General features: G+C 43.5%; 1 protein-coding gene across 1 annotated transcript; it reads right to left on the bottom strand.

The window, feature by feature from the left end:
- Positions 1–289: 289 nt before the first annotated feature.
- Positions 290–2891, bottom strand: LOC119342182. The gene is made up of 4 exons (XM_037614021.1): positions 2629–2891; positions 1994–2152; positions 1738–1841; positions 290–511 (listed from the first exon to the last, which is right to left on the bottom strand). Exons 1-3 carry the CDS (start codon positions 2818–2820, stop codon positions 1755–1757), a joined length of 438 nt encoding a protein of 145 aa, XP_037469918.1. The 5' UTR covers positions 2821–2891; the 3' UTR covers positions 290–511; positions 1738–1754.
- Positions 2892–14016: the final 11125 nt, after the last annotated feature.

The raw sequence follows: 14016 nt of genomic DNA, 5'->3' as shown, positions 1-14016 counted from the left end.
CTAAGCTAGGACGGTAGGTTAGTGCTCAGCCGTATTTGGTGCTGATTTGGACGACTAAGCTAGGACGATAGGTTAGTGCTCAGCCGTATTTGGTGCTGATTTGGATCGTTATTTTTTGACGGCTGGGATGTTTTGTTACTGCACCGTGTGGTGCTTCTTTTATACTGTATAAGGTAGTAGAGATTCCACTGTTTTCTATGTTTAGTGATTTTCATCAGTGAAGCTGCTCAGGTTTGACTCGAGCGAAAGAATAACCCCTGGCGCAAACGATGATGTGAAGTTATTACAAGTTGTGCAGACATAAAAAAGCACCATAGGTACCAAGCATGCCAACAATACGAATGACGATCATGTTATTCAGGATGAAACATGTTCTTAAGGATGCAGTCATATAATAGATCTTGTTTACAGATGGCAAATGATAACTAAGGCCCATTTTTCAAGACATCTACAGGGGAAACAACAACGCAGTCACTGTCGAAATGCCTCTTGTTGCTTCAATCAACGGACCCTGTCAGAACAACGAAAAAAGCTGTGTAAGTATAGATTTTAAAACACTTGCTCTATAAATTACTAGGTGTGACTACTCTGGATTAAACGAATTGACATTTCTTTGCACCAGGAAGAAGACATTTGATTCATGGTAAATGGTAAAGAAAACAAGAACCAAGAACAACGATCACACTTGTTTTTTCATTTAAAACAACAGAGAAACCAACACTTTGATTGGGATTAGTTCTTTGACAATATAATATAAATTCATGGTAAAGATTCAGCCATCATGTTCCACAAATTTCCTGATATAGGCCAAATACTAATAACAATTGGAAGATCCAAACTCTATAGCATTAGGGCTTACCACAATGGCACTACCATATAGTTTTCCTACTGCAGTTTGGCAAGACAAAGTAACTAAACGAGTTTTTGTCAATGTATTTTAACCACACGTCCGCACCAACAGGTAGAAAGGATAAACCTCAATGCATATAATAAATGAATAGATATATATTAAAGATTCTGGACCTCGCATTCTACAACTTCTTTACTAAACCCTTCTACAACTAAGTCTACTATTATATGTTCCAGTGAACCATGCTCAATGAATAAGCATCACTTGTCATTGCTCAGATAGCTTACTCACACTTGGAATTATGGTACGAAGTTAACTCCTTTTCTGAAAAATGAAATTGTGATTCAATATAATAGGCTCGCATAATCGGTGAGCTCACAATCGGACAGAGTTATTTCCACATAGCATCCCAGGGATCAAAACTATCACCATACTACACATTGGACTTCAAGCATGATAACTGAGGCCCATAAAAACTAGAGAACCAGATTAAGCTTCTGGCATGAAAGCTACATGTAGGGGCTCAAAACTATCACCATACTACACATTGGACTTTGCTGATGTTGTTTCAATAAACACACTGAGTCTAGCTATTCTATAACAAGACATCACTTTTAAGGTCCTCTTGTAGTACGCAACATAACCTAACTGCTTTGTCCTAGGTGAGGTGATGAATATGATGTGCAGCATTAACGCAATTGAGAAGTGAATGTTCAACTGAATCTATGCAACTAAAGTATTAGTGAGATATCGACTCTTTACTGTTGTATGCAAGATCAATTTTTTTTTCTAGCATGATGCAAGATCAAACTCTAAAATCACTAGTTTGGAGAACGTAATTAGATCTGGAAGAAACAAGGTTACCACAACAATGAACAAGTGCTTACACATAAATCATTACTGACTAAACGTCAGCCTCAGCCTGGCACCCAAAGCCTTCTGCTAGTCTTGGCTTCTTGCGCTCTCGTTCGCCTTCATAAGGGACTTGAAGCTGTCCATCAGTAGCAGGCTTATTGTGATCAACCATCAACTTAATCAGAAGAAGTAAGTATAACAACAGGGCAAATTAAATGCAATCTAATAAGTTCTGCCAGGACTAAATCAGTATTTTTCAACATATGAAATTTCAAAAACTTTAATTACCGTCAGTATCTCATCATCTTCACCTTCACAGTCCTCCTCATCTTCATCCACCACGCCCTCCTCATCTTCATCCACCACGCCCTCCTCTTCCTCGTCCTTGGCCTTGCCTTCGTTGGGGAATGCTCCAATGGCACCAGAATACTTGGACTGTTCCAGAGCCTGAATACGTATTACAGGGTTGTATGTTAATATTTTTTATTCCAGAGTCCAGACTCTGAATAAACGAGTGACCAACTAAAGGTAAAACAAGGATTAGGGTTGGATTCCGAATGCAGTTCAAATGACTGATAACAACAGACATTTCAGACACCGGCCTCCACCACATGATTGCCTTCTGTCCTCAGCACGGCGCCATCTGGTCATCCCCTCCAACAGAACCCTCTCCCTCGGCTCACAGCCGAGATCACCATCTTCTCCAGCGGCTACCTCTGCCGCATACACGCCGATGTTGGAACGGCCCACTACCTCAGTCTTCCACCACCAGAACTTTAAGACTAGGCATCCGGTTAACCCCTAACACTAATCACTGCCCTAGCCACCGACTGGTCACTGATTTCCCCAAACAGACTCGTCGACCGAAGGATCAAATCGGATGAACCAAATCTTACCCCAAACAGGATAGAAATTGAACGCACTTTAGTGAAGACTTCCATCTGTACCTCGTACGAGCAATTTACAACTTCGGCCAACGCGGCCGCGACGCCCTTGACGTCGTAGTCGCGGAACAGGCTAATAGCGTACGCAGGCAACTGCTTCATCTGTCCGGCAACGGTAAGGATGGAATCCATGGCACCGCCGTTGCTTTCGCCTGGTTGGCTACCTACCATGCTTGCCTTGGATCGGCGGCGGCGGATGCGTCGGCGGCGGAGAGGATGGGATGAGGCGGAACCGGCTCGTCTACCGTGCCGCTGGGCACGGCAGAGTGCCGTGCCTTCTTATGCACCACCAGCGTGCACATTGATATGGGCCAGAAAGGCTTACCTCCTAACCGAAAGTCTAGCTTAACTAGCCCAGACGTTCAAAACTGATGCATCACGCGGCTGGACAGGTAGAAAGAAAAATTAACTATTTTCCTACCTATTTCCCAACCCCTCAATAAACTATTTCCCCTATAAAATACTAATTTATTATTATTGTCACAAATCATCAATAATAGTAAATTAGTATTTTGTAGGGAAATAGTTTTTTTTAGGGGTTGAAAATAGTTAATTAGTTTTTTAGCAGTACAAATCATCAATTGGTATTTTTAGTTGATGGAAATCGTTTTTTTAGAATCAAGAAAATCGTTAAAAAATTTGAACACAAGGAAACCATTAATTAGTTGACTTGTGCAACCGTGTGATGCATCAGGTGAACGGCTAGGCTGGTTAAGATAGATTTTATGGCCAGGAGGGAGGCCTTTTTTTAGGGGATGGAGTGAGGCCTTTCTAGCCCATACCAATGGGCACGCTGGTGCCTTCTGCCGTGCCCAGCGGCACGGTAGAGGAGCAGGTTCCGGATGAGGCGTGGCTTGACCAGGGGGTCAGGTGGGCCCACTATCAGTGACCCAGCACCACGCCGGCTCGTCCTAAGTGGAAGCGTACTCTGGACAATATGTCTTCCCTGTTCTGAACGCGTAATCGATGGAAGCGTAAACACGGGAGTACGTCTTCCTATTCTGAAAGCGTATTCCCCACCGAACCGTTTTCTTTTTTTGTTTTAATTTAAATCCAGATTTGACCCTAACTTTGACTGGCTCTAGTTTTTAAACCACAACTCCAAATGACTTGATTGTTTTTCTGTCATTCCTCAAATTTCATCTAGTTTATCTTAGTATCTATTTCAAAAATTTCCAAACAACTTTTTGGTCTGTTTTGAAATTATGTGGTAATTGTAATATTTTGAAAAATAGAAAATGGAGGGAAGATAAGATTTTCAAATTTTTGGAATGCACCCAACACTTCTACATGCTCAAGGCAAGCATCTTGAGCACGTGATATGGTGAATGCATATTTGTTTGCTTGCATGTAGAATTGAATTATGAATATGTTGAATTTGTATAGAATTTGCAAAACACTAGTCATACATGCATGATCACTTTGATGTTGTTTTATCTTTAGTTAAACCTTGAAGCATGAGTAAGTATGGATATTTTCATGTGCCATATGTGCCTGTGTTGGTCCAGGTTAATTTGCAGGAAAATCGGTCACGAGAAAAGTGACTGTGAGACTAAGATCTCGTTGTGACAACAGTGATCAGTAAGGGTATGTTGAGACATACCAGGTGGTGACCCTGTTGGGGTACTGCCAAGGGATGGTATTGTGCTAACCACTGCAAGAAAACTTAAACCTCCTGAGTTGACCATAGATCGAGTCTTGTTCCGGTAACCCCCATACTTGAATCATGTTGCCACATGTCCCTGCCACATGTAGGGTATGGTTCAGTAAGTTGTTAACCCCTTTCCCTGCACATGTCGTACAAAGAGGCCACGATGAGGTTTCCAGGTACCGACTGCAATGCTAGTCATCGAGTCGGGGGGCATGGGTGTATCCGGCTAGGCCGAGAGGGGGGCACCCCTTGTAAGCCGCGCGTGTTAATAGTGATCCCATGCTACTCGAGACAATGGTCTCCCCGCCTTAGAGTTTTTCTTGAATGATGCTTTGGGTGATTCCTGGCATCCGGAAAGTTAATCTGCTGGTCAGGTGTGTTTTCAACCCAAAGGCTGTAATGGGAATTAGTCAGCGTCTCGGTGCTGACTAAAGAAATCCTTTACTTGTGGATAAAGAGTACACCCTTTGCAAAGTTATATCTATTCGAATAGCCGTGTCCATGGTTAAGGACTACAGTCTGGGTTGGTCAAGTGTCGGTCTTAGTGTCAGTCGCCGGAGGAAATAATTAAGCTCAGCATGATTCATTTTTGCAGGATATGATTGTCATTACTAATGCTGTCATGAACATTTTTATTATCATGATTACTATTGATGGGAATATTCTTGCTGATTAAATACTACTGTGGACTAACCTGTTTCCCTTATTTTATTTTTTGAGGGTCTCAGGGGCTGGCTAGACTACCCCGGGCTTTTAGTTTTTATTTTCAAGACCTCTCGTGGCGTCGCTTGGATTCTCGGGCGGTCCTGTCTTGCCCGATTCTCCTTTTAGACACCCGTTTGGCATTTCTTTTCAAGACCTCTCGTGGTGTCGCTTGGATTCTCAAGCGGTCATGTCTTGCCTGATTCTCCTTTTAGACACCCATTTGGCATTTCTTTTTAAGACCTCCCGAGGCGTCGCTTTAGACACCCGCTTGGCATTTTTCTTGGAATTCTTCGGGCAGTCCAACGCCCGATGCTCCATTTCATTACTTTGGTTTACTTCTGACATGGTTCACTTATCCTTCCGCACCATATGAATTTTTGTCATGCTATGCTTTAATTTTCAATCAGCACATGCATATAATTTAATTCATCATAATCATATGCATCCAGTATATCTTTTATTCTTGACGTATGCGGGTACATTCAAACACACTCACTGGGTTGTCCCTGGCTATTGTCTTGGCCAGATCATGATTCAGAGTGGAGTACTACGAAGATATCCCCACAACGTAGGATTTGAAGATAGCAGCCACGCAAGATAGGAGTTATCCAGGTCGGCTGTTCCTGTGGGAATGGAGTCCCATTGACGTTGGAGATCCACGAGCCGCTTCCATCATCCACAACTAGAAAGCCTTGTTATTTTCATTGGACTTTTGTGGTCTTGTACTCAAATTCTTGTAATTGCTTGGAATTCTGTATCAAGGAAGTGTCCACCAGCGAACAGTAATCCTTGGCTGGTGATGACACAAGGGTCATTTGCTGGGATTTATGTCCTGGAAATCCGGGCCCTCACATTTATCAAGTTTGCTGTTTTAACGTTCACAAGGACCGGACGTAGTCAAATTCGATTCAACTAAAGTTGGAGAAATAGACACCCGCCAACCACCTTTATGCAAAACTAGTTGCATGTCTGCCGGTGGGACCGGTCTCATGAACGTGATCATGTAAGGTTGGTCCGGGCCGCTTCATCCAACAATACTACCGAATCAAAATAAGACATTGGTGGTAAGCAGTATGATGATCACTGCCCACAACTCTTTGTGTTCTACTCGTGCATATCATCTACACATAGACCTGGCTCGGATGCCACTGTTGGGAAACATAGCATGCAATTTCAAAAAAAAATCCTACGCTCACGCAAGATCTATCTAGGAGATGCATAGCAATGAGAGGGGGAGAGTGTGTCCACGTACCCTCGTAGACTAAAAGCGGAAGCATTTGCTTAACGTGATTGATGTAGTCGAACGTCTTCTCGTTCCGATCGATCGAGTACCAAATGTATGGCACCTCCGAGTTGTGCACACATTCAGCGTGATGACGTCCCTCGAGCTCTTGATCCAACAGAGGGTCAAAGGAGTAGATGAGTTCCGTCAGCACGACAGTGTGGTGGCGGTGATGGTGATGTGATCCGCACAGAGCTTCACCTAAGCACCGCGAGAATATGACCGGAGGCGCAAACCGTGGGGGGGGCGCACACGGCTTGGAGCAATTGGTGTGTCTTCTAGGGGCGTCCCCCCGTATATAAAGGAGGGAGGGAGAGGACGCCGGCCCTAGGCGTGCCCCAAGTGGGAGGAGTCCCACTTGGGCTCCTAGTAGGATTTGCCCCCCTTCCTTTTACCGGAGGGGGAAAGGGGGAAGGAAAGGGAGTAGGAGAAGGAAAGGGGGCGCCGCCCCCTCCCCTAGTCCAATTCGGCCTCCTTCCCTATGGGGGGCGCCACCAGTTTGTGGGCTGGTGTGCCTCCCTCCTATGGCCCATATGGTCCATATCTTTCCTCGGGGGGTTCCGGTAACCTCTCTGATACTTCGATATGTACCCGATACATTCCGGAACCCTTCCGGTGTCCGAATACTACCTTCCAATATATCAATCTTTACCTCTCGACCATTTTGAGACTCCTTTTCACGTTCGTGATCTCATCCGGGACTCCAAACAACCTTCGGTCACCAAAACACATAACTCATATAATACATATCGTCATCGAACATTAAGCGTGCGGACTCTACGGGTTCGAGAACTATGTAGACATGGCCGAGACACCTCTTCAGTCAATAACCAATAGCGTAACCTATATGCTCATATTGGTTCCCACATATTCTACGAAGATCTTTATCGGTTGAACTGCTATGTCAACATATGTTATTCCCTTTGTCATCGGTATGTTACTTGCCCGAGATTCGATCTTCAGTATCTTCATACCTAGTTCAATCGCGTTACCGACAAGTCTCTTTACTCATTATGTAATGCATCATCCCACAACTAACTCATTAGACACATTGCTTGCAAGGCTTCATATCATGCGCATTACCGAGAGGGCCCAGAGATACCTCTCCGATACTCGGAGTGACAAATCCTAATCTCGATCTATGCCAACCCAACAAACACCTTCGGAGATACCTGTAGAGCATCTTTATAATCACCCAGTTACGTTGTGACATTTGATAGCACAGAAGGCATTCCTCCGATGTCTGGGAGTTGCATAATCTCATAGTCGGAGGAATATATATTTGACATGAAGAAAGCAGCAGCAATAAAACTGAACGATCATTATGCTAAGCTAACGGATGGGTCTTGTTCATCACATAATTCTCCTAATGATGTGATCCCATTCATAAAATGACAACACATGTCCATGGCTAGGAAACTTAACCATCTTTGATCAACGGGCTAGTCAAGTAGAGACATACTAGGGACACAGTGTTTTGTCTATGTATTCTCACATGTATCAAGTTTTCGGTTAATACAATTCTAGCATGAATAATAAACATTTATCACGAATAAGAAAATATAAAATAACAACTTTATTATTTCCTCTAGGGCATATTTCCTTCACTAGGGGCTACTACGAACACTAGTAAGGTACACATCAATAACATGTATATCAAATATACTTTCGTTCACTTTGCCATCCTTCTTATCTTCCAAGTATTTGGGGTAGTTCCGCTTCTAGTGACCATTCCTTTTGTACTATAAACACTCAGTTTCAGGCTTAGGTCCAACTTCGGGCTTCTTCACGGGAGTGGCAACTTGTTTGCCATTCTTTTTGAAGTTTCCTTTCTTTTCCCTTTGCCCTTTTTCTTGAAACTAGTGGTCTTGTTAGCCATCAACACTTGATGCCCTTTCTTGATTTCTACCTTCGCTGATTTCAACATCGCGAAGAGCTCGAGAATCGTTTTCGTCATCCTTTGCACATTATAGTTCATCACGAAGTTCTAGTAGCTTGGTGATAGTGACTAGAGAACTCTTGTCAATCACTATCTTATCTGGAAGATTAACTCCCACTTGATTCAAGCGATTGTACTACCCAGACATTCTAAGCATATGCTCACTAGCTGGGCTATTCTCCTCCATCTTGTAGGCAAAGTACTTGTCAGAGGTCTCATACCTCCTGACATGGGATGAGTCTGAAATACCAATTTCAACTTTTGGAACATCTCATATGCTCCGTGGCGTTCAAAATGTTTTGAAGTCCCGGTTCTAAGCCGTAAAGCATGGCGCACCAAACTATTAAGTAGTCATCATATCGAGCTTGCCAAACATTCATAACATCTGCATCTGCTCCTGCAATAGGCCTGTCACCTAGCGGTGCATCAAGAACATAATTCTTCTGTGTAGTAATGAGCATAATCCTTAGATCATGGACCCAGTCCGCATTATTGCTACTATCAACTTTCAACTTAGTTTTCTCTAGGAACATATCAAAAATAGGGAAGCTACAACGCAAGCTATTGATCTACAACATAATTTGCAAATACTAACACGACTAAGTTCATGGTAAATTTTAAGTTCAATTAATCAAATTACTTAAGAACTCCCACTTAAATAGACATCCCTCAAGTCATCTAAGTCATACGTGATCCAAATCTACTAATCCATGTCCGATCATCACGTTTGATCCAAATCTCTATGTTGATCATATCTACTATATGACTCACATTCGACCTTTTGGTCTCCAGTGTTCCGAGACCATGTTTGTACATGCTAGGCTCGTCAAGTTTAACCCAAGTATTCTGCATGTGCAAAACTATCTTACACCCGTTGTATGTGAATGTAGAGTCTAATACACCCGATCATCACATGGTGTTTTGATACGATGAACTTCCGGAACGGTGCATACTCGGGGAAAACACTTATATCTTGAAATTTAGTGAAGGGATCATCTTATAATGCTACCGTCGTTCTAAGCAAAATAAGATGCATAAAAGATAAACATCACATGCAATTAAAATATGTGACATGATATGGCCATCATCATCTTGTGCTTTTGATCTCCATCTCTAAAGCATCGTCACGATCTCCACCTCACCGGCTCGACACCTTGATCTCCATCGTTGCGTCGTGGTCATCTCGCCAACTATTGCTTCTACAACTATCGCTAACGCATAGTGATAAATTAAAGCAATTACATGGCATTTGCATTTCATACAATAAAGAGACAACCATAAGGCTCCTGCCAGTTGCCGATAACTTACAAAATATGATCATCTCATACAATAACGTATATCACATCATGTCTTGGCCATATCACATCACAACATACCCTGCAAAAACAAGTTAGACGTCCTCTACTTTGTTGTTGCAAGTTTTACGTGGCTGCTACAGGTTTCTAGCAAGAACCGTTCTTACCTACGCAAAAACCACAACGGTGATTCATCAAGTTTGTTGTTTTAACCTTCTTCAAGGACCGGCTATAGTCAAATTCGATTCAACTAAAGTAGGAGAAACAGACACCCGGCAACCACCTTTATGCAAAACTAGTTGCATGTCAGTCGGCGGAACCTGTCTCATGTGCGTGAACATGTAAGGTTGGTCCAGGCTGCTTCATCCCACAATACCGCCGAATCAAAATAAGATGTTGGTGGTAAGCAGTATGACTATCACCGCCCACAAATCTTTGTGTTTAACTCGTACATATCATCTACGCATAGACCTGGCTCATGATGCCACTCTTGGGAATCATTGCATGGAAAACAAAAAAAAATTCTATGCACACGCAATGATCTATCCATGGAGATGCATAACAACGAGGGGAAAAGTGTGTCTACGTACCCTTGTAGACCACAAGCGAAAGCGTTTCACAACGCGGTTGATGTAGCCGAACTTCTTCGCGCTTCAACCGATCAAGTACCGAACGCACGACACCTCCACGTTATGCACATGTTCAGCTTGGTGACGTCCCTTGCCTTCTTGATCCAGCAAGACGCTAAGGTAGTAGATGAGTTCCGTCATCACGATGGCTGGTGACGGTGATGGTGAAGTGATCTCCGCAGGGCTTCGCCTAAGCACGACGAAAATATGACCGGGGTGTAAACGATGGAGGGGGGCGCCGCACACGGCTAACAATTGTCTGGGGTGTGCTAGGCGCCCCCTCCTCATATATATAGGTGGGAGGGAGAGGGGAGAGGCCAAGGAATTGCCCAAGTAGGTCCGAATCCTACTTGGGCTCCTGCACTTGGCCGCGCCCCCCTGCCATGTTTGTTGGAGGGGGAAGGAAAGAGGGGGGAGAGGGAAGGAAGTCATAATCCACACTTTCCTTTCCCTTCTCCCCTTTCCTTCTCCTCTTTAGGCTGGCCCATATGGGAGGCTCACCAGCCCCTTGTGGCTGGTGTGTTTCCCCTCTTGGCCATAAGGCCCATATCTTTTGCCGGGGGTCCCCGGAACCCCTTCCGGTGACCCGATAAGTACACGGTACCCCCCGAAACACTTCCGGTGTCTAAATACCATCATCCTATATATCAATCTTTACCTCTCGGCCATTTTGAGACTCCCCGTCATGTCTGTGATCTCATCCGAGACTCCGAACAATATTCGGTCACCAAATCACATAACTCATATAACACTATATCGTCATCTAACGTTAAGCGTGCGGACCCTACGGGTTCGAGAACTATATAGACATGACCGAGGCACCTCTCCAGTCAATACCCAATAGCGGAACCTGGATGCACATATTGGATCCTACATATTCTACGAAGATCTTTATCGGACGAACCATTATGACAACATACGTAATTCCCTTTGTCCATCGGTATGTTACTTGCCCGAGATTCGATCGTCGGTATCTCTATACCTCATTCAATCTCGTTACTGACAAGTCTCTTTACTCATTTTGTAATACATCACCTCGTGCCTAACTCCTTAGTCATTTTATTGCAAGCTTATGATGTGTGAGCGGGCCCAGAGATACCTCTCCAAAACTCGGAGTGACAAATCCTGATCTTGATCTATGCCAACTCAATAAAAACTTTCGGAGATACCTGTAGAGCATCTTAATGATCACCCAGTAATGTTGTGACGTTTGATAGCACATAAGGTATTCCTCCGGTATCCGGGAGTTGCATAATCTCATACTCGAAGGAATATGTATTTGATATGGAGAAAGCAATAGCAATAAACTGAACGATCATTATGCTAAGCTAACGGATGGGTCTTGTCCATCACATCATTGTCCTAATGATGTGATACCATTATCAAATGACAACACATGTCTATGGTTAGGAAACCTTAACCATCTTTGATCAATGAGCTAGTCAAGTAGAGGCATACTAGGGACACATTATTTGTTTATGTATTCACACATGTATTTAAGTTTCCGATCAATACAATTCTAGCATGAATAATAAACCTTTATCATGAATAAGGAAATATAAAACAACAACTTTATTATTGCCTCTAGGGCATATTTCCTTCAAAATTATCCTTAGAAGAATAAGGAAATGTTTCTTGGTTATGGAGGTGATAAAGAGTTCGGCGTAAAGGGTTACGTTGATGCAAGCTTTAACACTAATCCGGATGACTCTGAGTAGAGTTTCTCAGTTATGGTGGTGATAAAGAGTTCGACGTAAAGGGTTACATCGATGCAAGCTTTAACACCAATCTAGATGACTCTGAGTAACAAACCAGATACGTATAGTGGAGCAGCCGTTTGGAATAGCTCCAAGTGGAGCATGGTAGCAACATCTACAGTATGACATAAAATTTACGAAGTACACGCGGATCTGAATGTTGCAGACCCGTTGACTAAAACCTCTCTCACAAGCAAAACATGATCAAATCCTGAAACTAATTGGGTGTTAATCACATGGTGATGTGAACTAGATTATTGACTCTAGTGCAAGTGGGAGACTATTGGAAATATGCCCTAGAGGCAATATAAAATTGGTTATTATCTTATTTCCCTGTTCATGATAATCGTTTATTATCCATGCTAGAATTGTATTGATCGGAAACTCAAATACATGTGTGGATACATAGACAACAACATGTCCCTAGTAAGCCTCTTCTGGACTAGCTCGTTGATCAAAGATGGCTATGATTTCCTATTCATAGACATGAGTTTTCATTTGATAACGGGATCACATCATTGGGAGAATGATGTGATGGACAAGACCCAAACTATAAACGTAGCATATGATCGTATCAAGTTTATTGCTATCGTTTTCTGCATGTCAAAGTATATGTTCCTATGACCATGAGATCATGCAACTCACTCACACCGGAGGAGTACCTTGTGTGTACCAGACGTCGCAACGTAATTGAGTGATTATAAAGGTGCTCTACATGTATCTTTGAGGGTGTCTGTTGAGTTGGCATGGATCAAGACTGAGATTTGTCACTCCGTATGATGGAGAGGTATCTCAGGGCCTACTTGGTAATACAACATCACAATAAGCTTGCAAGCAATGTGACCAATGAGTTAGTCATGAAATCTTGTATTATGGAATGAGTAAAGAGACTTGCCAGTAACGACATTGAACTAGGCATGGAGATACCGACGATCAAATCTCGGGCAAGTAACATACCGATAGACAAAGGGAACTACATACAGGATTAGCTGAATCCTTGACATCGAGGTTCGACTAATAAGATATTCGTAGAATATGTATGAACCAATATGGGCATCCAGGTCCCGCTATTGGTTATTGACCATAGAGGTGTCTCGGTCATGTCTACATAGTTCTCGAACCCGCAGGGTCTGCACACTTAACGTTTGGTGACGATATAAGTATAGTTAAGTCGTTATGGTGGTTACCGAAGGTTGTTCGGAGTCTCGAATGAGATCCCGGACGTGACGAGGAACTCCGGAATGGTCCGAAGGTGAAGATTGATATATTGGACGAAGGGTATTGGAGTCCGGAATTGCTCCGGGGGTACCGGGTGATGACCAGCATCATCGAAAGGGGTTTCGGGGGGGGGGGGCAAGTGTTGGGGGGCCCCATGGGCCAAGGGGAGGGGTCAAACCAGCCCACTAAGGGGCTGTGCACCCCCTCACGCTTTCCCACGTAACCAGGAGAGGTGGGGCGCCCCGTCTAGGGTTCCCTCCACCTAGCTTGGGGGGCAAGTCACCCTAGGGTTTCCCTAGGGGGCGCCTCCATCTGCCTTGGCCGCCGCCCCCTAGATGGGATCGAGGAGGTGAAGGCTCATCAATTCGTAGGTGTGTTAAACGCGGAGGTGTCGTCCGTTCAGCGCTTGGATCGGGAGATTGCGAGACGGATCATGATTGGATCGCGAAGATGCTCGACTACATCAACCGCGTTTCTTAACGCTTCAGCTTAGCAATCTACAAGGGTATGTAGATGCAATCTCTCCTCCCGTAGATGTTCATCTCCTAGATTGATCTTGGTGAACGTAGGAATTTTTTTGTTTCCCATGCAGCGTTCCCCAACAAATACTAGTGTTGGGCTTACAAGCATTTATAGTACTATTAGGCCCGATGAAAGATGAGTAAGGCCCAGATGGTAATAATATGGTGGAGGTCAGACAACAAAACATATCAAAGCGGTACACCGGTAAACCGGATGTCGTAGAACATTTTAGAAAAATCTATAAAAAATCTAGCACATTGACACAACATCAATATATATTGTGACAAAATTTCGTATCAAATTTGAAACATTTCTTCAGATACAAAAATAATAAATTTGACATCAAGGTGGTAATGGGCCAAATCTAAA

This window comes from Triticum dicoccoides, chromosome 7B (assembly GCF_002162155.2).
Source record: "Triticum dicoccoides isolate Atlit2015 ecotype Zavitan chromosome 7B, WEW_v2.0, whole genome shotgun sequence".
Classification (NCBI taxonomy): Eukaryota; Viridiplantae; Streptophyta; class Magnoliopsida; order Poales; family Poaceae; genus Triticum; species Triticum dicoccoides.
Note: the sequence above shows the minus strand (reverse complement) of the source record. Positions and strands in the feature narration are given on the sequence as shown.

Bases quoted from the DNA above. Each gene is read 5' to 3' on its own strand.
- LOC119342182 (XM_037614021.1), bottom strand. From the start codon at position 2,820: ATGGTAGGTAGCCAACCAGGCGAAAGCAACGGCGGTGCCATGGATTCC. The intron at 2,153-2,628 runs GTGCGTTCAATT...ATACGTATTCAG, and splicing joins AGATGGAAGTCTTCACTAAA to GCTCTGGAACAGTCCAAGTA. The intron at 1,842-1,993 runs GTAATTAAAGTT...ACTGATGGACAG, and splicing joins AAGATGATGAGATACTGACG to CTTCAAGTCCCTTATGAAGG.